We start from the raw sequence: 27,499 nt of genomic DNA on the forward strand, positions 1-27,499 counted from the left end.
CTGAGATGCTATTCTGCTCTCTACAATTGTACAGAGTGGTTATCTGAGTTACCATAGCCTTTCTGTCAGCTCGAACCAGTCTGGCCATTCTGCGTTGACTTCTCTCACTAACAAGGCATTTCCAGCTGCAGAACTGCCACTCACATTATGTTTTTTGTTTTTGGCACCATTCTGAGTAAATTTCAGAGACTGTTGAATGTGAAAATCCCAGGAGATCAGCAGTTACAGAAATACCCAAACCAGCACGTCTGGCACCAACAATCATGCCACGTTCCAAATCATTGAGATCACAATTATTCCCCATTCTGATGTGAACATTAACTGAAGCTCCTATATCTGCTTGATTTTATTCATTGCACTGCTGCCACACAATTGGCTGATATAAAAATCGTATGAATAAGTAGGTGAACAGGTGTTCATAATAAAGTGGGTGTAAATTTCCACACCATAACATTTTTTATGTCCATTATACAAGACAACACTATATATTATTTAGAGAAATTCTATAATTATTAGTACAGTCTGTTGCGTTAAAGCCATTTGTGACAGGGCGAAGGCGGGGCCGAGTTGTGATACTACATACTTTGATCATATGAATGTCAAGCAGACTGTCTTCAGATGTTAGCCCCTAATCAGGCTAATCAAGCCTCAGAGAGGGATAAAGGCCGACTGGAGACAGCAGTTGGACAGAGAGAGAGATTTACGGGCAGCTGTCCAACACCTTTGTGTGTTTGTCTTTTTGTTTCATTTCTTTATTAAAATATTATTGATATTGTCAAGCCAATATCCTCTTCCTCCTCCTTTCCATTAATCCCTTTACACTGGTGCCGAAACCCGGGAAGGAGGAGGGATGTGTCGTAGTAGAGTCCTTGCCACTACCATCCACCCCAAAGGAGGTCATCCTGCCGAAGGACGGAGGAGCACGGCCACCTGAAAGCTGACGAACGGCCGCCGACCGCGAAGGGAGAAGGGGCTCCTAATGACTGCTTGGAGCGGTCAGGGCTGCTGCCAGGGGTGGAGGAGACCCCTACCAGCTGCTGAAATGCGGCGGGGTATGAGACCGCGACCGCCTGGAGTGGGAAGCCGTGCCTCCCCGGATGGATCGGATGCAGTCTTCCAACCCCTGGTGGACAGAATGCCCCACCGTGTTCTCGGGAAACGCTGCCAGGGGCGGGGGAGACCCCATCTGTTTCCCGAGAACACGGCGGAGCATTCTGTCCACCAGGGGTTGGAAGACTGCATCCGATCCATCCGGGGAGGCACGGCTTTCGTCCGTTGGAGGTTGGAAGAGTGGCCAAGGACCAAGCTACTGCGTATCAGAGAACCGGCGATTAAGTCTCATGCCTTTACACCGTTTAATTGCTCTCATTTGCTATGCCTGGGGTTTGCCCGTCATCCTCTGTGTTATTTCAGAAAGATCTGTGGGACGTAATGCACATGTGTTACGAGCATTCAATGATACCCTGAGGGTCAAGTTTGCCTTTACCCTTTAGTCAATCAAAAGGCAAACTTTGATCATATGAATGTCAAGCAGACTGTCTTCAGATGTTATCATTCTTGAGCGCAGACCTGAATAGTGAACTTTATTGGATTTTTAAAAGCTATTTTTATTCTAATGTGTTGCTGGATGAAGCACACCGGTCATTGTTTTAATGAAGTGTATGCCATTGCTTTGAGGTGTTGTTTTGCATTGGTTTAAATGAGAAAACATTTTGAGAGTTGTTCGCTTTGCTTTTGTGGTCACTTGACATGAATGTGTGTGTTTAAGTGGTGTTTTGTACAGAGATGAAATTATTAGGGACGTTTGTGAGTGTCATCATGTTCAGAGGTTGCGTTAGATAAAATCATTATCCGTCACTCTAACGGACTTAGTTGTAAAATGTCTGTCACGATCTATATTTATCTGTCATACTTGTTTTCATTTAATAAGTATAAGGGCTCCATTCAGGGGCATTACATCCATACACAGTGGATAGACCTATATTATATATTTTTGATTCCTCATGCTTGAGCCTGGTAAAACCAATGAGTTCTAGTCTGAAATTTGTACCAGTCAATCAACCGTTGTACTAAAACAAGTTTTTTAAACTTTGCAGATTACAAACGCACAAGTTCATGGCACTTTTTCAGTGTGCCTGATATCAGCATGAAATGCCACAGATGAGAAGCACAGATGGTACATCTCTGAAGCTCAGTTACAGGTTCTTCATTAAAATAATAGAGAATTCTGCTCTAAATGTAATGTTTATATAACTTTTTGTATAACTGATAGAAACTATGTGCCACCTTTTATGCACTTGCTTTTTGATATTGTACTATTTTGTACTTTATTATCATGCTGTGGAGCGGAGGGGGGTGGGGCCGGGTCGGAACGGCCTCCTGGCTCAGGAGACTCCAGATCGCATGCCGGTCCTCTGCTTGAGCCCGCATGATCTCGAAGAACCAGCGATCCTGGTCCTGCCGGAGCTCAAGCAGGGATTGTTGGTGGCTCTGATGCATTGCAGAGAGGGACTGGAGGACCCCTGCCAACTGGGAGGACTCTACGGGGCGATCACCTTCCATCATTTGACAAATGTGAATCCCGGGTTTCGGCACCAATGTAACACGGTTCAGGATGGGCAAGGAGGAGGCGAGAACCGGCTTGCCAACATAAATAATATTTAATGAAAACTTAAACCAAAAGCATAAACATAAACACACACATGACGGACATGCCCGTAATTCTCTCTCTCTCGAACCATCGTCACCGGCCGCCTTTATCCCTCGCGCACCTCATCAGGTCGATTGGGGACTGGGCACGTGATATTCCGACCCGGCCCCGCCCCCCTCCGCTCCACACATGCATTAACACTTTGATGTAATGATTGATGTATGCAGTCATGAAATAAGTGACCCTCTTCTTGAAGTCCGAACACAGTTGGTCAAAAGAGACACATTACAAGGTACAGTATGGCTGTTAGGTTTGGCAGAAGGAGGCAGACGAGGAGTGAGGATCTACTTGCAGTTCTTTTAATGATATGAACAAAAGAGTGAACAGGATAACTAAAATAAAACAACACCAGGAACAAACAAAACAACCACGAGGGGAAAACACAACATAAACATGAAAAATCATCAACGGAGAAAACGGGCAGGATATAAACACACAGACTACCATAACATGCACAAACAACGATCGACAGGGGAATGGAGAAACAGCAGGGTTTAAATACATAGACACAGGATAATCACAAACGACATTCAGGTGCGAACAATGACAGAGTGCTGGCAGTAATGAGGGCCGGGAATTGTGGGAAGTGGAGTTTTTTAACAAAGACTAGTGAAACACAGTGCAGACAACAAGGGAATCGTGACAATGGCGATGGTGCCTGTTAATATGCATCTTAACCACTGATAGATATATCTATATATAGAACTGGATTGCTGATGACATCATAGCATTGAAGCCACTGAGCCGCCTTATTGCTATGCCCAAACATTCCAATATGCCTATTGACTTAATAGAAAATCATCTAATTTCAGTGAATAAACAGGCCATTTAATCACAGATTTTTATTTCTAAAATCTGCCTGTACATCCCTACAATGCAAACGTCCAATACATGTGATTATTTATTTATTTAAAGTCGGGAATTCTTTGAAAGCCAGAGCGAGTTAGTATATCTATATCAAACATATACTCTACTTCTAACAAACTTCAGTGGCGAACAGATTAGCTCAATGTAAACAAGTTCAATGAATCTGAGCTAAGACACAAGCAGACATTTTTAGAGATATTTATTTACAACACTGAAGTGTTCGCTCTGTTACTAGCTTCACATACAGTAAATCGTTTCAGTGAAAAGTGTGTTTTTCTCACGGCACTTGCCTGAAAGCACGCGTTCTCTCCCTCTATCTATCACACATGCATGCAGAGAATGAGGGTGACAAGCAAAGCAAAGATGAACTAACTAATACTCTAGGTTTAAAAGGCAAACGCACACATAATGTATGAGATGTATCTATGTACAGGGTTGTGGAGTAACGGAATACATGTAACAGGATTATGTATTTAAAATACAAAATATAAGTAACTGTATTCCACTACAGTTACAATTTAAATCATTGTTATTTATACAAATACAAAGTATTTTGATTACTGAAGAGATTACTTTGCATTTTAGTGTCATTTGTTTCATTTAATATTTAGTCCTTTCAGATGGATTTCATTTATACAGAGAAATTAACACTTTCTTATGATGTGTTACATTCATACGAGCAGACAGAGAAGTAAGTTTGAAGTAACTTTGGAGCAGAAGAAATTGAAATAAACCTTGTTTAAATCGTCAGCTTTATGCTAAGCTAAAATGTTATTTCTTGCCATTTTACATGCACGTTACCAGACATGATCATATTTTTTCATCAAGACAATTCACGTTGGATCATAATTTCTTTTTTCTAGTAAGACCTTTTATATTATGGCAAAAATCATATTCTTGATAATAATTTTTTTATTATTTTCCTGTAAATATTTTCTGCATAAGATATTTAGGTTTTTCAGAGAATGTATTTTTAACATGTGTATTTTGTTTTACTGCACTGGCAGAGTTTTTATAGTCAAAACAAGTGAAAAAATCTACCAGTGCTGAAGAAGTAATCCAAAGTATTTAGATTACGTTACTGACCTTGAGTAATCTAACGGAATACGTTACAAATTACATTTTACAGCATGTATTCTGTAATCTGAGGTGGAATACATTTCAAAATTAATCCTCCCAACCCATATTTATGACTACAGAGAGCACTTCAATAGGAAAACAGGTCAATCCCAGGCATTTTAGGCAATTTAGAAATCCCAGTCTGACTTTTTTTAAGAACCATCCAAGGGAAAGGAAGGGTTCACCATAAAACAAGCAGATATTACAGCTTTTCCACTTTACATTACAAATTGTGGAGAGTTTTGCCACTTCCCTTGATGATCGTTTCGCTGCACTGATATGCTGCACACAAGGACAGGTGAATGCTTTGACATCGCAATCGTTTACCGTCTCCCTTATAACAAATAGAATCCATAACGAGCAAATTAAACATTAATCATGATTGTCACTAGAGGGGGAAATGCTACTTCCGTATCCAGCGTTATCCAGCGTGTCAGTCATTGATGCTCTATAATAGTTTGGGCATACCAAGATGGCCGCTTGAACACTTCCGGTGACTTCACCTCCTGCTGACAGTTTACCGTTGTGTCAGCAATCCAGTTGTATTTATATATACCTGTATATATCAGTGATTTTAATGCATCTTAATACCAGATAATGAACAGGGCACACACACACACACAGTGAGTGAATTCAAAACCGATGTACTATATACAAGTATTTGGAAGTATGCATCAATGTTTCAAAAATCGATAAATGACGTGACAGATCATTTTCAGTTAATGCAGTGGTTCTCAATTTTCCGGTTCACGCACCCCTTTGAAACCATAATTAATCAAAATTGATACTGCTGAAAAAGCAACCCCAGGGCATGAACACATTGCAAATTGCACATGTTGCCAGCCAAAGACTGTATTACATGATCCACCAAGTTTTCTTCCTCCAGGGGACTTTGGCCACTCAGAAAACAGAATCCTCCATTCATCCGCATTTAACTGTCAGAAAGTTTTATATCTCATTGGAGACATTTTTACACTAGATAGTTATTTTTAATAAAAACTGATAATTGCAAGGACTTGTACTTGTGAATAGAAATAAACCTAAATCCTCTTCCAGTAACTTCAGATGGCTGTGATTTGCCCATCCGGGCCAGCTCTGAAAAACGTTACACGGATCATGTGACAGTGCCGTCTACACACTGTTTTAGGAGCAGTCAGGACCCCTGGACGACAATTTACACCCGATTAATGATACTGACAAACTAACCACTGAAATAAAAACGGACCTTTTTGCCATCATTTACTCACTCTCATGGTTCAAACGCAGTATGACTTTTTTCATCTGTGAAACACAAGATTGAGGGATGAGAGGACCGTGTTTGTGGCTGTCCAATCTCCAAAAGCACACATAAAAGAACAAATAAAGTTTTCCATAACACTAGATTATTAGATTTCAATTATTCTGAAGCCATATGACAATGTTGTGAGGGGAACAGACAGAAATGTAAGTGTTAATTCTCCTCTTTACCCATTTAAAACTGGTGCGCACTTGATAACAGCTTGTTTACTTTACATCATGAATGCTTTGGACTGTTGAGACCTGCGGTGCCAGACTGAAATTTAAACAAGGCAGGAGAAAAGGCAGAGGAAAGGAAAGTGCGCACATTGTTTCTTGTGTATATTGTCACTATTTTTGTTGAATGTGTGAAAGTAAATGAGATTTTAGGATGGGTCAGTCTTCTGCTCCCCCTCTGCAATACCCCCTTAGTGGTTCTCAATTTGAGATAATGCCACACCTGACATGTTGGGTTAAGTGATTGTTTGTGCCCCACTAGAAATAATGAGCCTGAGACGCCCCCACATAAGAGACACTTGATCAATTGACTGTTTATTTTACAGTGAAAATCAGCGGTCAACGGATGTAGAAAGGAAGTCCCGTCTTACAGGTAATACAGACAATCACATTTTAGATACAGACATCGTCTGTCAATTAACTCGAGAATGCGCATGTGCATTAGCTATACGAGCTGGGAATCTTTTTTTTTTGCGTAATCTGTGGTAAAGAAGCACAATTTATGATTCGAGTTATGTCCAATTTTACTGCTGCGTGAAATATGTTCTGTGATCGTAATCTTGACCAACCATTTTGGAGATTTCGGTCTTCCTCATTCAAATACAAAAGGAGCTGCTCTTATGTGCCACTTATTTACATAGAAAAATAGCTGCCGTTTCAAAAGATGGCCGCCAGTGGACTGACTTGCTAGAAAGACTTTGCTTGCATTTAAATACAGCGAAAGCAAAAAAAGCGAAACATGAACACATGAACGAGGTTCACTCCAAAACGTATCTTATGCCTTCAGAAGATTTGGAATATGTCGCATGAATCACAGTTTTTTCAAAGTCAAGGACTTTTGAGTCCTTTTTCAAGCTCAAAACAGAAAGTTACACATCTTTAAACAACATAAAGCTGAGTAAACAATGACATCATTTTAATTTAGAACATTTCTTTAAATGCATGTCCAGCAGTTGCAGCTGAACAATGCAGTTGTTTATTGTAATCATATTAGTAGGGATCGTTTACCAGCCACAGAATGATGTTGATGGAGAGGACAGTGGGAACACCTCCAAAGGGTAGACCTTGCAGCACACTGCTGCGGGATTGAGAGCGATAGCATCTCTCCAATGTGCTGTTCTCCTCCATCAGGGAGCACAGGAAACTGCTGAAATTCAGCCCTTCAAACTGTCAAAGCATCACTGAGGAGAGAAGACATGAACACAGTATGAATGAGATCAAGAGGATGTGAAGAAGATAATAACAGTGAACACGAGCTGTTAAACTCAATGATGTCAACAGCAGATTGATAGTACAATATTTGGTTTGTTCTGTCATTTTGAGTCACTCTGACCCAGAAACACATTTTGAGTTTTATACACTTAAGTAAAAAGGAAAAAAGAAAGGAAAATTCACTGCCAACATTTAATGATTAGCTATATCATATATAATAACAATGTCATAATGCAGTTATTAGTCAATTATAAGAGAAATACCTGAAATATTAAATAGATCTTATTTGTGGTATTTCATTCAGGAAGATCTGTTGGACTCCTTTTCATCATCAACTTCCAATGTGACACAAAATGGTTCAAAAATGAATGAAAAATAAGTAAAAGTAATAATAATACGTTGATGCTGGTGTGTGCAGTCAGTTTGCAAAAAATTGAACAAGTTCCTACCTAAATACTAAGGATGCTCAAAAGACTGTTGTATTCAGTTTAGCATATGGGTTTCGATAACCTTTTTGAATATTGCCCTCAAGCTCTTTCACATGAACCTTTACACATGTAGAACAGAATGCAAGGGTGAACACTTATTGGATTGTTTGTTGATATTACAGGTCATCATGTGCGTTAGACCACTGGTTTCCATAGTAGTGAAAAAACATCACCTAACTCAAACATCTAGACAAAGCCGTGTCACATCAGTCAGTTAATCCACCATAAAATCACTATAAGAAGCTACACTTCCCTCAAGTTAATATCAACTATCATGCAGCAACGCATTGACAATAACAGTCCACTACTGAAATACTCCAATCGACATAAGTGGTAATCTAATCAACCTTTAAAAAATCTGCAAGAAAAATTACATAGGTTTGATTAGCGATGTCATAAATTATACATTTATATTGATTATTGATCGGCATGTTATTTTATCGATAGATTTTTGAGCCATCGTTACATTAAGATTATCCGACATTTCAATTAGAAGCCTAATTTGTGTGCTTTCCAATTCACACTCAGTTCCCTTCCGTTTAATATAGTCTAAGATAATAGCTTTGGGGGACCAAAAGAGGGCGATATAACATTTACTGAAGCCGGACACAGGTTGGAAAGGCACATGTATAACACCCACAGGACGAGCTGATGCGGTGCAGCAGATGGCAGTCAAAAGTTTCTGAACCAGTGGGGATTTCTTTAAGACTGCAAGGGAAGCTCAGCTTCCCCTATAATGTCAAAAAAATAATGGTCAAATATGTACTATTGTGTAAACAATTTATTGACTAAAAATGCGTTAGAACACGTTCATCTCGAAGACGAGTTCGTTCAGAATCAGCTACATTACATATAGCAGGTCGGCTGACTCGATTTACTTCTCATACATTCCCGTAGCGTCAGTGCATTTCCCTGTTGAAGCCGAGCGTCCATTGACTTCAACAGTTTTTTTCAGTGCTCCGAAAATAGACAGTCATTGGATAAATGCTGCGATTATGTCCCGCCCACGGACGCTCAGCGTCTCTGGGGGTGAATGAGGAGTGGGCTGGCCCAGACTCCGGGCTTCCGCGTGATGATTGGAGGATCTGTCGAAAGACTGCATCTCCTTTTGATTGACAGCGAATCTGTACTATAAGAAGTCACTGAAGCTATTTCAGGCTCAGTCCCATCATGGATTTCTCAAGTGTAGTCGAAAGACAAACTGCTGCAACCTATTTCTTTATATTTGTTTGGCGAAATTGCTAGTCAATTTGCATAATACATTTCACACAATTATACACCACATTCCTTGTTTCAGTTTTACCAAGTTTAATATATTTTGTTTTAGAGCGTTCGTTCGTTCGTTCATTCATTCATACAATAGGCTAGGCTAGCGTCAGTACGGGTGAAACTGCGCACGATGGCAGACGGTGCTAATATTGTCGACCTGATTTTGGCGAAGCCATTTGAAAGTCTTCCTTACGAGGAAAAAATTAGAATTAAACAGCAGGGCAGATCAACACCTAAGATTGATTTAGTGCAAAAAATAGGGAAAAATAACAGGTCTTTTCAGCTCTCCTGGTATGACAAAGTTAGCTGGCTGACTGGAAGTGCTGTGACAAATAAAATGTACTGCTGGCCATGCCTCTTGATGAAACCATCTCACGGATGTGTTGTTTGGTCAAAAGTGGGGTTTGAAAATCTGTCTAACTTTGACAGGGCATATAAAAGACATGAAAAGAGCAATGAACATGTGAGTGCATGTGCAAGATTAAGTTGCATGGGCAGGATCAGGGTTGAGCATGCAATCAATGAAGGTGCTCGCATTCAAGTGACTAAACATAATGAAACAGTCAAACAAAACAGGGCCTTCCTAAACCGCCTTATTGATGTAACATCCTTGCTTGGCTGACAGGAGCTGTCATTTAGGGGACATGATGAGAGTAGTGAATCATCCAACAAGGGCCAAGTAACACAATGGGCCAAGGTCGTTTAAGCAGCCTAGCTCTGCTGGCCATTGAGAAGACACTGGTCAAGTCACTGGAAAAGACGCCTAGTTGGTACGACAGAGTCACAGTGCATTTTCTCGAAAAGGAACGTAGGGCAGAATTTACTTTTAAATAAGTTTATAATGTAGGCCGAAAATGAGCTTCCCCTCTTTGAAAGACCAGCAGCCGCCACTGTTCTGAACTCTAGGTTTTGTACTTCAAGAATGAACGAAGTGACATTGATGAGTTTGCAGGTTAGTGTATGAAACTGGTGTAACTGCGCAAATTGAATGATTAGAAATCACAACGTTTATTGTGCAATTTCTCTGTGATATATTTTGATAATCATCTGGAAAATCTTCTAATTATTTATGCATGAAAAAGGCATCAATCTCAAGCCTAGTTTTTTTTTTTTCATTCTAGATTATTGGGATATCTATGCATAAACACACAGATGTATAAAACTCATAAATGCATTATAAACTCCAGCTTAGTAACTCCAAAAAGAAGAGGCAGCCAAAAGACTAGCATTAAAATATAAACTATTTTAAAATAAACTATAATTAATGTAAACACGAAGTGATAGAGAGCAAGAGACAAAGAGAGAGATAGCGAGACCAGAAGGTAATGTTAGTTATGATGCTGTAATTTCTTGTTGTTTGCAATGTCAATCAGATGGCCACCTTTTTGTTGTTTACATATTGACAATTTTTAATACAATCAAGAGTAATATTATTGCTCAAGTCACAATTTAATTAGTAAACTAAGAACCACAGCAACCAAAGAAATTCTTGTCATTGTTACATTACTATTAAGAGCGAAACAGATGTCTGCTTCAAAATGGAGCCCAAGATTGAGAAATAAATTGTTTTGGTGATTTTTTATGTGAAATGAATAGCAACCAATGTTAGTTAAAGCACACTTTGATCTTGTTGATAAAAAATTATGGAACATCTCCAATAACTAATTTACTACAGTCAGGACAGACAAAAATGCCAACAGAACTTAAGGTCATTGCACTGTTGCTGACAGAGATGAGCATCTCCATTGGGCCAGATGGTGCATAAATGTTTCTTTATGTTTAGTGACTCTCCTCCTTTGGGTTTGGGTTTGGGTTAGGGTTAGAAACAAAATAAACAGCCAATACACATTTGTGTTATAGGCTTAGTAATTATGACCATGAGTCAGCAGTTCCCTTCATCTAAACACACACACATTTGAATGCTATACTTGAATTCAAAATTAAAATCACATAATTATAACAATAAATATTTTAAGAAATCTTATACAGCAAGATAATTAACACCTTTTATAACAATTTCTCTAATAAAAAAGAAACTTTGGATAAAGGTAACAGTGCCTTCTACAAATGGCTAGGCTGCCTGTAATAGCTGACAGACAGCAACGCTTTACGTGTTATTTAGCCTTTCTCTTTTCCAGCCCAGAAATCCGCAGGCCCCGTAGACACAATTTGTGGACATGTCGCATGAGCACACACACACACACACACACACACACACACACACACACACACACACACACACACACACACACACACACACACACACACACACACACACACACACACAGCTTACCTGATACACAGATTTGCCAACCAAACAATACTTTACCACACCATACACAATCATATCACACTACACTAACTGTACTATACTTTAAAATACTATACCACACTATACTAAACTATAATATAATATACCACACCATAAAGTTCATACCAAACCGTACCACATTTTCTGTACTATACTATACTATACAGTACCATTCCACATTATACCGCTGACTGCTCTGATGCAGCTCGTGAGAGGTTTTGGAAAAGAACGTAATTTGGAAATTATATGAAATTTGTATTCTGAACACTGGGTGTCACTATCACCTACAGCCACATTTCATATCGCATTTGTCTCCACTAGCGTGTTCTCTTTATTTGAAACCAGATTTTATCCTCCAGATTTCCACGGATGAAGAAAAGAATGATGCTTTTGTTACAGGACTGGTATCAGGTTAAATACTTTGCTATGTACTCGTTCTCGATAAAATGTCCCGATACCACACATCATGTTACAACTGAGTAGAGCGGCCATTGTGCAGCGCAGGTGGCCAGAGACTAGCGCACAGAGATGCACGACCGAAGCACACTCTCCTAGAATGTCTTCTGCAGTGCTTGGAAGTGTATTCGTTGTTGTGAATTGAGAGTAAGGCCATAAGCGAGAGTGCTCAAAACACTCGCAGATCTCTGCTAGTACAGCGCGCGCTCAGCTCGCACTTGCGTGTCAACCAAATAAAGGTAGTGGCTTTGTAACACAACTAACAACTGAACAGAAACTGTGATTGAATTACTAATAAATAAAGAGTAATTCCTCAAATCACGTCACAGAGTTTGAGTCTTGGTCTTGTGGTCTTGGTCTCAAGACCTCTTGAGACAGTTTAAACGGAGTCTTGGTCTTTTTTCGTGTCTCATTACTCAGTGTCTTTGTCTGGATCTTGGTCTCAGCACTTAAAGTCTTGGTCTGGATTTGGGTCTTGGCTTACGTTCTTAGTCAAGACTGCAGTGTTTTACTAGTGCACTAAATGTGATAATTATTTCAACCACTAGTTAGCATGGCATCTTCACCATTGATGAGAATTGTGTCATAACTTCAACAAGCACATCACATGAATGTAAGTACAAGAACTATGGTCAAACAACACAAAGCAATCATTAGTGATTTACGGTTGTAAGTTGTAAGCAGGAGTGGCTGGTATTCTTATGAGTTGTTGGTGGGAGTAGAGCTGCACGATTATGACTAAAATCATAATTGAAGATTCATTTCCTTGATATTGGAATCACCATTAATAACATTGATTAATATAAATTTATTGCATGCTGTATTATGCTACACATCCCACACAAGCTGGGAACTGTGTTCCTGAATTACTTCTTTGCTGTTCTATGCCTCAGTTAATGAAGACAGTGACGAAACGGTCAACTTCACATTGTTCCTCATTAGCAGCATGAAAAACAACTGTTATTCAAATTGTGATTAATTATTTATAGAAAGCGAGCAAAGAGCACTCAATTTATAATCACTGAAGCTGTCAATCATTTCAGTTCGGCGTAAACTCACTGACTGAGTTCTGCACTCTCGCCAAACTCCCGTTATCCTTGCCCAGTTTTAAAGAGACATTTTTTGACTTTGATGTTTTTTTTCCTTATTCTTTTACAAAGTACTGTTACTGCCAATCTGGAAATTTACAATAAGGTCTATGATTTCTAAAAATGAGCATTCCTTTTGTCATTTCGTAGCTATACTGACTACTAACACCGTGTAAGTTATTGTCCGGACCTTTGCTGGGAAGAAAATCTAGAGACAGGACCTCTTGGTACTTTAATTAAATACCCCTGCTCTATAAAGTAAGTACACAACTATAAGTTGCTTTAAATAAAACAGACTTTTATACTAAAGTTGATAGCTTTAGTATAAAATAAATATATTTATGAAACTTTAGCTTGTGTGAGAAAACCCATTATTTTGCATGTTACATGCATTAGAAAAATATATCTGAAAGCACACAATGTTTTGTAAATGCTACATGGCAACTGTGTTCATTCTAAGCATCTTTGCACATGCAAACAAGCTAGACAATTCTACGATAATATAGACAGTAAAACCTAATGGGAGATAAACTGTGCTTCTTACAATAAAGTGTGATTAATGTAAAATCCCACTTTGATGTGAGGTGTTGGGTGTTTTGCAGTTATTTGAGAAGGTAAAAGAAAGAAAAAACACACACATTGGCGTCTAAAGTGCCATGACTGTGGTGGTGAGCGGCTGCTAAGGCGAAGAAAACCATTTGAGCTCTGATGAAACGCTGAAAAAAGAACAACACAAAGAACATCACAGCACCTCTCATGCGGCAGACAAACATTAAGTGCAATCCCAATGTGAGCTTTCTGCCAAGTGTACAATCTAGACAGGACCATCATTGCTCATCAAATGTGCAATATCATTGAGTAAAATACGTAATATTCTGAAATTCATATTGTTCTTCAAACTATATAATAAGCTGACACTCAGAATGTTTCCCCAGGGACAACCATAATTGTTGAGCCCACTACTGCTTGTTAACACTAATGCGGAAAGAATGATGGGTGCCAATGGAGATACTAAACCCTAATCCAACTCCTGTGAAGCTTTGCCATAACACTAAACTGTCTGTCATTTCTCCCTGCCTAGCTGTGGAGGACCTCACCGTCACACAGGGTCTGTGTATAAGCAGGCTTGATGTTCCTGATTCACCTCCTTTCTGACCTGTGTCCTCTTCTGCTCCTGCACAACTGAGAGACTGTGGTCTGAGAGACATTGATGGATGTGAAGTCTTATGAGGGAATTTGAGGAAAGGTGAGGAAATTGGAAAATCTGATTTTGTTATACCATGATGTACAGGATAAGATGCCAGATGCCTTTCTGCCAGGATAAGATGCATTGTGGTTAGGCAAAAGAATGTGCATAAAACCCATCTTTATGATGGCCGCTCATTCTGCCTGCCCTACTGCAGTATCTCTTCTGCTCATTACCAAAAATTAAAAGATGTGCTGTCTGAGATGGCGCTATCTGTCAGCTAGTATACATAAATCCCCCTTTGTGATGGTCTGGAAAAAGGACAGTAATCCATCAAAAATGCCTACCTGCTATCCCATCAGGCTGACAGCCTCACTGCCTTGGGAGATAACGCCCTTTTCAGCACCATGGACTTCACTTCAGGATTTTACAACATTCCACTCTATGTTGGACAGGCAATAAACTGCCTTCACAACGCCTGTGGGATTTATGAGTATAATGGCCTTCCACAGGGCCTTTGCAACAGCTCTGCATTTTTCATGCGCATGATGCTCAGCATTTTCGGTGACCTCAACTTTTCCATCCTTCTCTGCTGTCTTAACAACTTGCTGGTCTTTGCTCCATCAGAACAGGAGGTTTTTGAAGACCTTAGAGATTATGTTCTCTTGGCTGAGAACCAGTAATTTAAAGTTGGCTCCTAAGAAGTGTTACTTTTTTTAAGTTTCTGGGCCATGTAATAGATAGCAGTGGTGTGTCAGTTGAAGAGGAGAACATGAAAGTCATCTCTGCTTTCCAGGAAGAGGATCTTATGGAGGATGGACTCATGTCATCACAAAAGAGAATCCGGTCGTTTCTTAGCATGGCCTTGTACAACCAAGCCTTCATATCTGGTTGCTCCCACATTTCTAGACCCTTATTCAACTTAACAGCTGGCCAGAAGCACTTAGGGAAAGGCTCTGGTGGCCACACTTTCCGTGAGATGACGTCCCAGGACTGGACCACAGCTTGTGAATTTTGAGCACCCTTTTATCCTCTGACGCATCATGGCTTAGGTGCAGTACTTTCTCAGGACCCTTCTGGTGACATAGTGTTTTCATGTCGACTAGTCGACAACAACAAATGTAGTTGACACTAGGGATGTGCAGTGAAGCCATTATCTGTATCTACTGTATTGGATAGAACTGTGGGGCTAACGAGTGTAAATGCCATTTTTAAATATTACGCTTACGTTTATAGTTTCTATTAATAAAATATGCCTTGTGTATACCTTTTCGTAATAATAGCCTAATAACAATAATAATAATAATAATTAGAATCATGTGTTAAATTAACATAGACATTTCAAGAAGTGGAAAGTGTACATGATGTCATATCTTAGTTAATATTACACTTGACAAGCTTCAGAAGCGCACAATTGAATGGAGTTGAGACCATGGCCATCCGATCTGATATCACAATGTGTGCATATTCATTCATAAGGTTTACACTTTCAACTGCACAGATTTATAAATGAGTTGTTATAATATGTAATATGTAATAATATGTTAATTTTTCAATGTCGCTTTATGATTGAGTATCTTAGATTATCAGTCAAATGAATATTTTGCATATTATTCGGATGAATGCACTTTTCGTTTTGACGTTATTATTTGTGCCTATCCGAATAGGGTATTCGGCTTCGGTCACATCCCTAGTTGACACTGTCAGTCTGAAGTCGACTAGCCACTTTCCATGTTATTTAAAAAATGCATCTCTAGAAAATACAGCGGGTGAAGGATTTCTGATTTATTAGGTTTAGGTTTAAGGATTGGGTAATAGTTTCTCAATCACGTAGTGCTGCTTGCACAACATACTGTACGTGAAAACCGCACACATAGTGCCATAATGATATGCAATCCACCACAAGGTATTGGATTATATTAAATACAGTGGCAACAATAAGTATGTGAACGTATGTTTGGAATGACCTGCATTTATGTGCACGTTTGTCTAAAAATATGGTTTAAGTTACAATAATGAACAAACACAATCTACTTTAACTAATAACACACAAATTATTGTATTGTTCTTGTACATATTAAATACATCATTCAAAAATTCACAGTGTAGGTTGATAAAAGTATGTAAACCCTAGGTTTTGGGTAGTGGTGGGTCTGTTTGGTTTTTCCTGTGTCTGTGTATTTTCGTTTCCCACGTTTATTTTCCTTGCCACGTGACCGGCATGATTAGCGTTTCCAACTTGCTCCTTCTGTCGATGCAGTCTTGCCTCTTTGTCTGTTTCTGTTTGTTCTCTCACCAAGGTTTGGTCCTGTTTTGGATTATTACCCGTTGGACATTCCCGTCTATGAAATATTACTCACCTGTGTGGATTACAGCTTCTCACTCACTGTCTGCCATTCCTCTCATCATTCTCATTTGCCTGAGTGTCTTCAAATTGTCATCACTCCTCACAGTCCATGCCAGAGATTCCATTCTGTGGTCTGTGCCGGTTCCATCCTTTAATGTAATTTTGCCCCTGTATTCTGTGTTCCTTCAACAAATACTGAACTTTTATTCCCTTGAGTCCTCCTCTGCTTCTACACGCCCTGACACTAGTTTAACGACATTAACAAAAGCTAATTAGAGTCAAGAGTTGGCAACCTGGCATCAAATTTATGAAACAAGGTTGGAGGTGTGGGTTAGTGCTACTTTGACAAATTCAAACATTTTGAGTTTACTATTCACAAGAAGCATCTGCTGACGTGGACCATGCCTCGCAAAAAAGAGATCTCAGAAGACCTATGATAAATTTTTGTTAGCTTTGCATAAAGCTGGAAAGGGTTACAAAGTTATCTCAAAGATCTTAGATATCCATCTGTCCACAGTTAGACAAACTGTCTGTAAATGGAGAGGATTTAGTACTGTGGCTACTCTTCCTAGAAGTGGCCATCCAGCCAAGATGACTCAAAGGGCACACTGCAGAATGCTCAAAGACGTCAAACAGAACCCTAAAGTGACATCTAAAGACTTGAAAGAATAATTGGAACTGGTTAACATCTCTGTTTATGAGTCTAGTGTACGGAATGCATTAAACAGGCAGGAAACCACGGAGGAAGACACTGCTTTCCAACTAAACATAGCTGCATGACTGAAGTTTGCCAAAGACCACCTTGACACTACACAATACTACTGGGAAAATGTTTTGTGGACTGATGAAATTAAGGTGGAATTGTTTGGGAAGAACATGCAGATCGGATAATTTAATGACTTGAATCTAGTGAGTCTCATTCATCAAAATGAGCAAACCTTTTTTCAAGTCATTTAATTCTTTTGAGCAGAATTAAATTAACACTTTCAATTTTCAATAGCCAAATCCCCCCCAACATGTCTACTTATGCAAACTTTGATTATTGTCCCAATAAGGAAAAATATATAATGCAGCCAAGGACAAATGATGAGAAACAGAAAGATTAGTTCACCTCTTGATTGAATCTTCTTGTCCGAGTCATTAGTTTTTTTTGTCACATGACAGCCGGCTGAGGTGAACTAATCATTTCTGTTTCCTGTGCGAGCAATGCATAGCATATATGGCTGTTACGTGACAAAAGAACGAACGACTAGCATCCAAAGAGTTGAAAGGTGAACTAATCATTTCTGTTTCCTGTGTGAGCAATGCATAGCATATACGGCTGTCACGTGACAAAAGAACGAACGACTTGGAACAAAAGAGTTGAAAGGTGAACTTCTAGGTATAATTTCCCTGATGGAGGGAACGAGATATTGTGTCGAATGAAGCGACACTAGGGGTCTTTCTTGAAGGCCTTGGTTACCTCTGAACTTGAGAAGAGGCCAATGAGAAATTGGCAGACAGAATTTGCATGTCCCTCCCACGGGCATACAGGTATAAACGGAGGGAATCGTGCATCTGTCCATCCAGGTTTTGCACTGAGGAGCCGAGAATAAGTTTCGCCATTACATTAGCATTCATGGCCGCGGGGACACAACATCTTGTTCCCTCTATCAGGGAACGGAGGTTATAATAGTAATCTAGACGTTCCCCATCTGTTGCTCAATGTTGTGTCGAATGAAGCGATACTAGGGGTCCCTATTCAGTCACGCCATGTGCTGAACCATGTACGTGAACTGCTGACGCAGGTGCGGGCAGGCAGTTGCGTGCCAAAGCAGCAGGCTGCATCAGACTGCACGTACCCTTCCGCAACGCCCCATAAAAACATCATAAATGGTTTAGGTTCCCGGAAGAGGGGGAACAAGAGACGTGCCAAGCATGGGAGCAGGCCACGCCAGCCACGCCTTTTCTCTCTCTATGTTTCTTGCATAGAGTTAAAGAGGCTGGGGCCATTTAACGCTATAACACACATTGGGGAAGGCGTTCTTTTCCAACTTCTATTCTTTTGGGGGGGAAATACCTCGTGGAGACCACAACCTGCCCAGGCTGGGGGAGGTTAAATGTGGTGAATACATCACATAGGTTTTCAGGCCACATGTGGAAGTGGCGCGGTGGTAGATCCTACCTAGTGAGTGTGGAGTTGCTACATACACAGCGACATCTAAAGCTCAGCGTGCGGTCCACATAGGTACGCAAATCATGCACTGGACACAGCAATGATAAGGCTGGGTCTGCCTCCTCCTGGGGCAGCTTTGCTTGCAGGTTCACTACCTCGGAGGGAGTCGTAGGAACCTTGGACACGTAGCCCGGTCGAGGTCTTAGGATGATCTGCTGGACCGGACTCCAGGCAACTGTTGCTGACAGAGAACGCTCGCAGGTCCCCAACCCTCTTGATGAAAGCGAGTGCAATCAGGGGGGCCAACTTCAAGTAGAGGGTCCTATGCTCGACTGACTCTAGCGGCTCGAAGGGGCGGGGTCTGTCTGAGGATGTCATATGCCCCAGGAGCCTCTGGAACCGCCGCAGTGGAACTGCTGTATCTTGTCTGATCTTGTATCTTGAGCGAAGAGAGGCACGCTGTCGTTAAGACTGAGCCTAACTCCATGCCGAGACAAGAGATGCTCTGAACCAGGGAGAGCTTGCTCTTTTCCCAGTTGACCTGAAGCCTGAGGTGCCTGAGCACCTGGTCACTGTGGGCGCACAGAGATTCTCGAGAGTGAGCTAGTATCAGGCAGTCATCAAGGAAATCGAGTACGCTGATGCCCACTTACCTTACCGGGCAAGGGCGGCCTCTGCGACCTTCGTGAAGACACAAGGGGACAGGGACGAGCCAAAGGGGAGGACCTGGTTCTGGTACATCTGACCGTCGGACGCGAGCCGTAGGAAGGGTCTGTGCCAAGGCAAAAGTGAGACATGAAAGTACACATCCTTCGGGTCTACTGCTGCAAACCAATCTAGATGCTAGACACGCGTTAGCATAAGTTTTCGCATGAGCACCTTTAAACGGGACTCTGTGTGAGGCCCGGTTCAGAACTCAAAGGTCCAAGATTGGCCACCACGCACCGCCTGTCAATGATGAAATGAGGGCCGTAGAACACTGGCTTCATCTCGACTGGAGGGACGGCCCTATCGCATCAAATATTCATGCCTCTGCTGTATGGAAATGCACATTTTGCTGAGGATTATTTGTTGTATGTTCTTCTCACCACAATTGTACAGAACAGTTATCTGTGTTACCGTAGACTTTGTCAGCTCGAACCAGTCTGGCCATTCTCTGTTGACCTCTCTCATCAACCATCCACAGAACTGCCACTCACTGGATATTTTTTGTTTTTGGCACCATTCTGAGTAAATTCTTGAGACTGTTGTGTGTGAAAATTCCAGGAGAGCAGCAGTTACAGAAATACTCAAACCAGCCCATGGCACTAATCATGCATGCGATTTATCTAATCAGCCAATTGTGTGGCAGCAGTACAGTGCATAAAATCATGCAGATACGGGTCAGGTGCTTCAGTTAATGTTCACATCAACCATTAGAATGGGTACAAAATATGATCTCAGTGATTTTTAACATGGCATGATTGTTGGTGTATGTATTGTATTAATATATAAAAATACTAAAGAGTATATTAAGCTATTTATTGTCTTTTAAACCATTGTTGGTTGATGATGATTTATCTACTGCAACTCTGCAAAAAAGTCTGAAATGCTTGGTTTTACATTTACATTTACATTTATGCATTTGGCAGACGCTTTTATCCAAAGTGACTTACAGTGCAATTATTAAAGGGACAATCCCCCCGGAGCAACCTGGATTAAGTGTCTTGCTCAAGGACACAATGGTGGTGGCTGTGGGGATCGAACCAGCAACCTTCTGATTAACAGTTATGTGCTTTAGCCCACTAGGCCACCACCACTCACTAAGCGCCTCCTTAAAACTTGGAAGTAAACGCCCTCTGTTTTGATTGGCAAACATCAAATTCAGCCAAATAGAAGGAAATGAACAAGCTCCACAACATTATAAAACAAAATTTCAGGGGTTACACATAGTGCACATCTGACACATTGCATCTGAATATATGAAACTGTTCATCTCAAGCACACCTGTTAACCCTCACACACTATCTACACGAGAGTCAAGTCGCTTCAAAAGCAATAGAATCCATTATAATCAATGATGCTGTCTACCAAGGAAGAGTCCGTTGCCACGCCAACAGTAAACAGATGTCCTGTTCCATTGTGCACTGCACGCTCTGATGCTACTACTGCCAACAACTAGAGGTAGACCAATATATCGGTTTAAAAGATTAATCGTGCCAATAGTTGCAGTTTGGAACTATCGGTTAGCGGCAAAAATCTGATGATAGTGTGTTTCGGGCATGTCCTGCATAAAAGTGCTGCATTCCAGTTATTATTAAGATTTTGTTTGAACAAAAAAATGGACCTGGGATTTTATTCATTTTTGACTTTTTTTCTTTATAATAAAGAAAAAATAAGATTTTTTTTTTTTTTTTTTTACATTCTATAAATCAGTTTGAAAAACCATCGGCCGATTAATCTGTTATCACACTTTTCCACCACCTTAGTTATCGGCAAAATCCACTAACGGTCGACCTCTACCAACACAAATAAACGGTTTAGGAAGTTTGTGTCGATAGACAGCCTCAAGCTGCTATGTTGCATCGCATCAATGGACGTGCCCGATGTAAAGCTCCATGAACTATCAAACAGTCATGTATTTTAAAATATTCATGAATATTTCTGCTTATATACTCTTTCGCATTGGGTCCAAGTTGTTTTTAACTGTCCCATCCTTAAATAACAGTTTAAAAATCTTTGCAAATCTTGAATCGTTTTATGACTAGTTCATAATCAATCCACGCCGATAGCCGAAAAAACATGCAATCCACACTGAAATATGCCGACGAGTACATTCAGTGTGAACTAGATGCACACACATCCAGTTTCCAGTACCATCCTGCACTGAAATGCACATCGCTGGAAATGCATCTAAATGGTCAAAAACGTCTATACAGTGCATATTTTCATACACCAACAATTAAAATTAGTGTAGATGGGTAAAAGAAGGTATCCATGATGCGTTTGTTCTCAAAGCAGCAAGAGGCAGCAGCTGAATGAAAGAGAATGTCACATTCTTCTTCAGAGTTGTACTTGACACAGCATAATTTCAAAGAAGCTCAAGATATGTATCAAGAGGTCAAACACTTCTGTCTATGCATGTTTAAATACAAAAATAATTAAAAATAGTCCAGATCGGTCCCTTTTGGTGTTCTGGAATAGTGAGGCCACAGTAGCACTTGTTTGTCCTTCTCTCTCAGTATACGAACTGAAGCACCAGTGGGCTGGGCCAAGGGTGCATTGATGTTTTTTCACTTTAGAAGCAGTCTTGAATTAATGTACCCCTGGTGACGTAGGGAAGTCACGGAAGTAGAGAGTGAGGTATTTTTGCAGCGTATTTCAATAAATGCTTTTATTGCATTGGGGATTATGTTTTGAGTTCTGAAATTTACAGTAAGTTTTTATTGTAGAAAGACCTATTATATGTCAAAATAGGACATATAAGATGGCATGACATGACCCCTTTCAATGGAATAGAGATATATGAACTATCATCAGTGACTGTGATAAAATTGTCCATTCCAAACTACACTAATTCACTTATTTACAATATAAATGTACATCCTTTTATCTATCTATTATTTTGCAATATACTGTATCTGCCAATTTACTTCACATATTGTAAATGCTATATAACCCTTAATCAACATTAATAACATACATTATGTACCCTAATGCAAAGTGGATACATATGAGGAATTTATAAATTAGTTGCCAACATTCGAAATCTATTAGGGCTGGGTGATATGTAAGAAATATTTTCACTATATGTTTATAAGCATATGATATCCGATTACATCTTTAAACCCCCTGCGCCCACTGCAGAGGGATCTGAGATTATTTTTTCTTAAATTATTTTATTGTAAACTGCTGAATTTAAACCAAAGATGCTTCTAAATTAAAATTGCACTTCAAACTAAATGAAAAAGCTGGTCAAAAAAAATCTAATATAATCACCTCCCCAAATCCAAACATTTACCATCTCCATATTCCTCCACCAGCCCCAATTGCCATCACACAAGTATCCGTCTACTCAACAGGTGGAAAATTACCAATACAAATTAAGATTTAAAGACAATTATAAATGTAAACATCATAAACAAAATTTCATACCTTCATAAAATGGCATCAACAGTTTATTTACTTCAATTAGTCTTTGCTTAAATAAATAAAAAACAAAAGTTTTCCTATTAGGTGTAAGCTTCATAAATGTCATTGTGATCACCAATTAATCTTATCATTCTTATCGACTTTGTGTTTGTATTGCATTTTGTTAATGCAGTTAATGCTGCCTGAAGAAAGTGAAATATAACTCAAATTTAGGTTCAAGGAGAAACATTTTTAGTTTTATTTTATAATTACATTTATTTTATCTTTATTGCTTAAACTGCTTTTACCCTAAACAAATAGTAATGTTCTTTAATCGGGCCTATGCATGCCATAATTCTATTCAAGAGTAAACTTTAGTTTAATTCCATGGCCTGTAAAAATAGACAATGAATACAAGTTGATGTCACAAAGCAATGTTTTGAAGTTTTTCATAATGACCAATGCTTCGTCACTCATTATGTTTCATAATAATGTATTTCCCAACAGGCTATATTTCTTAATAATGAAATTTCTGATATATGTGTTGTATTTGTCATGTCTGAGAATAGAGAGTAGGTTATAACTGGAAAATGTCGGCATGCATGATAACTATTTGGCTACTATTAAATAAATTTGGTGACTTCAGGTCCATGCTTTTGTAATTTCCCGATATTGTCGATCATCTTCTGTCAATGATTTTCACAAGCGGTATCTGGCTATATGTCTGCATCGGATATTTGTCAAATATCGTCTATATCCGATTACAACATCCTATCGCCCAGCCCTAAAGCCTCTGTACATAAAGTTCTGCTTCATCAGGCTTTATTATATTAAACTGTATATATATATATATATATATATATATATATATATATATATATATATATATTGTCACGGTCCCTGTGTTGTCTGCCCCGTGTTTTCTGTTTCACATATCACTTATCACGTTCCATGTCACGTTTTCCTTGTTGTCCGCCCCGTGTTTCACTGTCTGTGTTTAAAACTACAATTCCCACAATTCCTGGCCTCTCTCACTGCCTGCACTCTTCATTGTTCTCACCTGTGTCTCGTTTAGTCGTCATTGTGTTTGTGTATTTAACCCTGTTTGTTTCTCCATTCCCCTGTCGGTCTTTAATGTTTGTGGATGCTCGTTCCCGTTCTCTCCGTCATTGTTTCTCTTACCCGTTAAACCCATTTAATGTCTTTCGTGTTGCTTTTGTTGTTTTGCTTTATTTTTCCCCATCGCGGGTATTTCCTTTGTTGCTGTAGTGTCTGTTACCCTTTTGTTTTGTTTCAATAAAAACCGCTGCATTTAGATTCCCGCTCCTCGTCTGCCTTCACCTACATTCGTGACATATATACTGTGAATGAGCATGAAGAACTGAAAAGTGTTTTTGCAGAGCACTTAACTGCATAATCAATGATTTATAACGCATTTGTAAATGACTAATTAATTGTTAATGAACCCCTTTATAAATCCTTAACAAACTGAACATTAATGCAAAGTGTTACCGTCATGTCAACCTCTTATTAAGCAAGATCAGAACTGTGATATTGCTTTTATACAGATCTATAAACAAAAAGTCAATATTGAGTAACTTTGCAGACACATTGTGGTCAGATTTGAGGACCGGAACTAACTGTTGTATAATGTTATAGATTGCTATTATAGTTTATTATAGTCATTTCTTTTCTTCAAAGGTTTAAAAACAAAACTTAAACTAACATCAGAGACTGCAATCAAATTGTCTGCTCCAAACTACACTAATGTCTCTACTCTAGTAGTCTTACTCTACTTATTTAATCCATAAATGCATGGTCATTTTCCAAAACACTCCCAGCAATTATATCTATAAAACATTGATGTAGATAAGTGTCAAATTTTCAACATTTTTTCAAGACAATTAGAAAATATAAATAAAATATATGTTGATGTTTTATTTTTCAGAAATCAAAGAGATAATGCAACAAATCAGGACAAATCTAGAACCGGATCTATTATTTTCACACTGAAATTTCATGAGATGCAACTGACTGTCAAACACATATTGAGCTACACATGACACATAAGATACACATCAGGTACACCTAAGTTACATATATGTTACACATATGTATTTTCTCAGTCACTTATTGAGTCTAAATAGATAAACAACTTATTTCAGTAGAACACTCAAATGACAATAGTCATATTCATGTGTTACACTTGCTATAGTTTACATCAATGTTGTTTCTACGTCAGCTAGCAATGCCAAATGTAAATCAAATCAATCACTGAAACATCAGTGCCATCTTGAGTAAGAAATAACAAGTATATGTATGTGTACACGCATATTGGATACTGATAATTCACCATTGTTGATCAGTGATTTAATGTTTATTTGTATAAATATAGATCTCATTTATTTTGTAATAAACAAAGAAAGAGATATCCTGTGAATGTAAACTTAAACAGATATGAAGTAATAATAAAAAATATAATTTATGGAAGTGCAAAAAAAAAAAAAAAAACATACCTTGGGTCTCTAAAGACCCTATAAACTTTTGGTTCCATTATAAAATTATTTTAATTTTTTTTAAATTGTAGCAAAAAAAGAGGTTTGGACAGAACTCCAAAAAACGGATGAGGTCCTGTGTCTCTATAGAACCGAGGTATGCGTTTAAGGGTTAACCATTGACATAAACATATTACAGTTTGTGTAGATTACTGTTTGCCATTCTACGTAAGACAATGTGACAAAATATGTCATAAACCGTCCATAACTAAACAAAGACAGAAATCGTTCTAACAGGCTTCTTTGTGACTTCAAAACAAATGGAAATAGATGCTTATCCATATGAAAGCCAGCCTTTGTTTGCACCCCTTTGCAACTGACACAGCAAAAACGAATGCAAGCATAAGGCACCACTATTCTCATTAGCACAGAAATAATAGTGGTGCCTTTAGAATAGTAAGAGACGTCAGCCAAGAGCAGGTGTCCATTCTGATGATTTATTCATGATCCGATTATGAGCTTCAACCATCATTCTATCACAAATGCAGTAACATTTCGAACTGCTTTAATCGCTTTAGTCAGCTTGGTAACCTGCATTGCTATCAAGATGCTCCATTTATGTTAAGCAGATGGAAAATCAGAGTGGTGACTAGAAAACTGTTGCCATAAATGTATCTTATGCTTGAAAGTCAGACAGATACTGGTAATTGATAAAGACAGCCAATGTCAGCCATTTATCACTCTGTAGGAGAATCATTGATTTCACAGATTACTTCTTTCATGATGCATGAGTTTTTAAAATGCCACTGAGGCTTACAGACTTATTTCAGCGTGGTGGAGAGCATGGAAAATGCAACTAGTGATGATGTTTTGTGCTGTCATTTTAAGGCTAATTAAAGCTAAAGTCTGTAATTTTTGTGCCAGAGTTGTCACCATGAAATAGCATCAAAAATAATCACTGTTTTCAAATTCCAGAAAGCTCTTTCCATCTTCTATTGATTGTACAAAACCAACTCAAACAATTAATGTTGCTGTGTCCAATCGACGGGCCACATGATAGTGCCACAGAACCACAATGTTACACTTTTAGGTGAAATCAACCTACAAAATGCTTACTAATAGTTAAGACTGCATATTAAGCTGGGATACAAGAAAAACATTAACATTGATAAGAATTACACAGCTTTAACCTTTTAAAAGAAGACTAGCATAGCTGTTCACCAGCATTTGTTGGATATTAGTTTGCTGCTTGTTAACCACACCACCTAACAACAGATAACTGGCCTGCTCTGACTTCTAAACCAGCATGGCTACATTAGTTGGCCAGTTCAATCAGTAAGAACCTGTTATTTCACTAACAAATGGACTACCGTGAGGATCACCGTGTTGGTCATCTTCACCAGTATCACCATGCTTGGTCAACCAGCTTCACCAGCTAAGTATTGTTGGTGTTCAACATGGTTATGTCAATCCACCTGCTAAAACAATTATATTTTGCATAATGAAAATGAAGCATATACTGTATATTTAGAACCATTACATTTGTTTTCATTGTGACATTATTTTTAGGTCACTTAAGTCCATTTTACAATCCAATTGTCATTACTGTAACACATCCAGACATTGTACTTATAATATTGTTACAGGCTTGCCAGCTCAACACCACACAAATTCTACAGCCGCATTTGTCTGGGGGTAAATAGAAAGGCTGGCTAGTAGGGAAATTAACCTTAAAGTCTATGTATTGCCAGAAGGGACTGAAAACATTCAAAGGAACAAAACAAAAACCAAAAACAAAGGACATTTTTGCAGAACCTAACCAAAAACGGGAACAAAGTCCCTTTCAATTGTTCCGTAGTGAAAATTTTATTTTTAAACATTGGTAACCCGTTAATAAACAGATAAATTCGTTCGATGATTTTTTTCATGAAACCAAAGTCTAAAAGTTTATTACATTACATTTTCAGAATGACACAACTTCCTGCTGCCCTCTTTTTAGTTGAACATGATAAGACAGTGCTTTGATTCTGTAGCAAACCGTTGCGTCTTTGCCTTAAAGCTGAAATGTGTAACTTTTTTCAGCTTGTTAAAATACTTTTTTTCAGCTTGTTAAAATACTTTCTTCTATCCCAGCTTAATATGCAGAGACAACTATAAGTAAGCCATTCATATAT

General features: G+C 38.9%; 1 protein-coding gene across 1 annotated transcript in view; it reads right to left on the minus strand.

Annotated features, from left to right (window-relative positions):
* The window catches only part of tmem63c (transmembrane protein 63C), a 69,649-nt gene that overhangs the window by 36,260 nt on the left and 5,890 nt on the right, over positions 1-27,499 (minus strand). The window contains exon 2 of the mRNA XM_052145815.1: positions 7,217-7,389. Coding sequence (XP_052001775.1) covers positions 7,217-7,336 — 120 coding nt within the window. The 5' untranslated portion in view covers positions 7,337-7,389. The remainder of the gene's footprint in view (positions 1-7,216; positions 7,390-27,499) is intronic.

The sequence above is a fragment of the Xyrauchen texanus genome, chromosome 16 (assembly GCF_025860055.1).
Source record: "Xyrauchen texanus isolate HMW12.3.18 chromosome 16, RBS_HiC_50CHRs, whole genome shotgun sequence".
Taxonomy (NCBI): Eukaryota; Metazoa; Chordata; class Actinopteri; order Cypriniformes; family Catostomidae; genus Xyrauchen; species Xyrauchen texanus.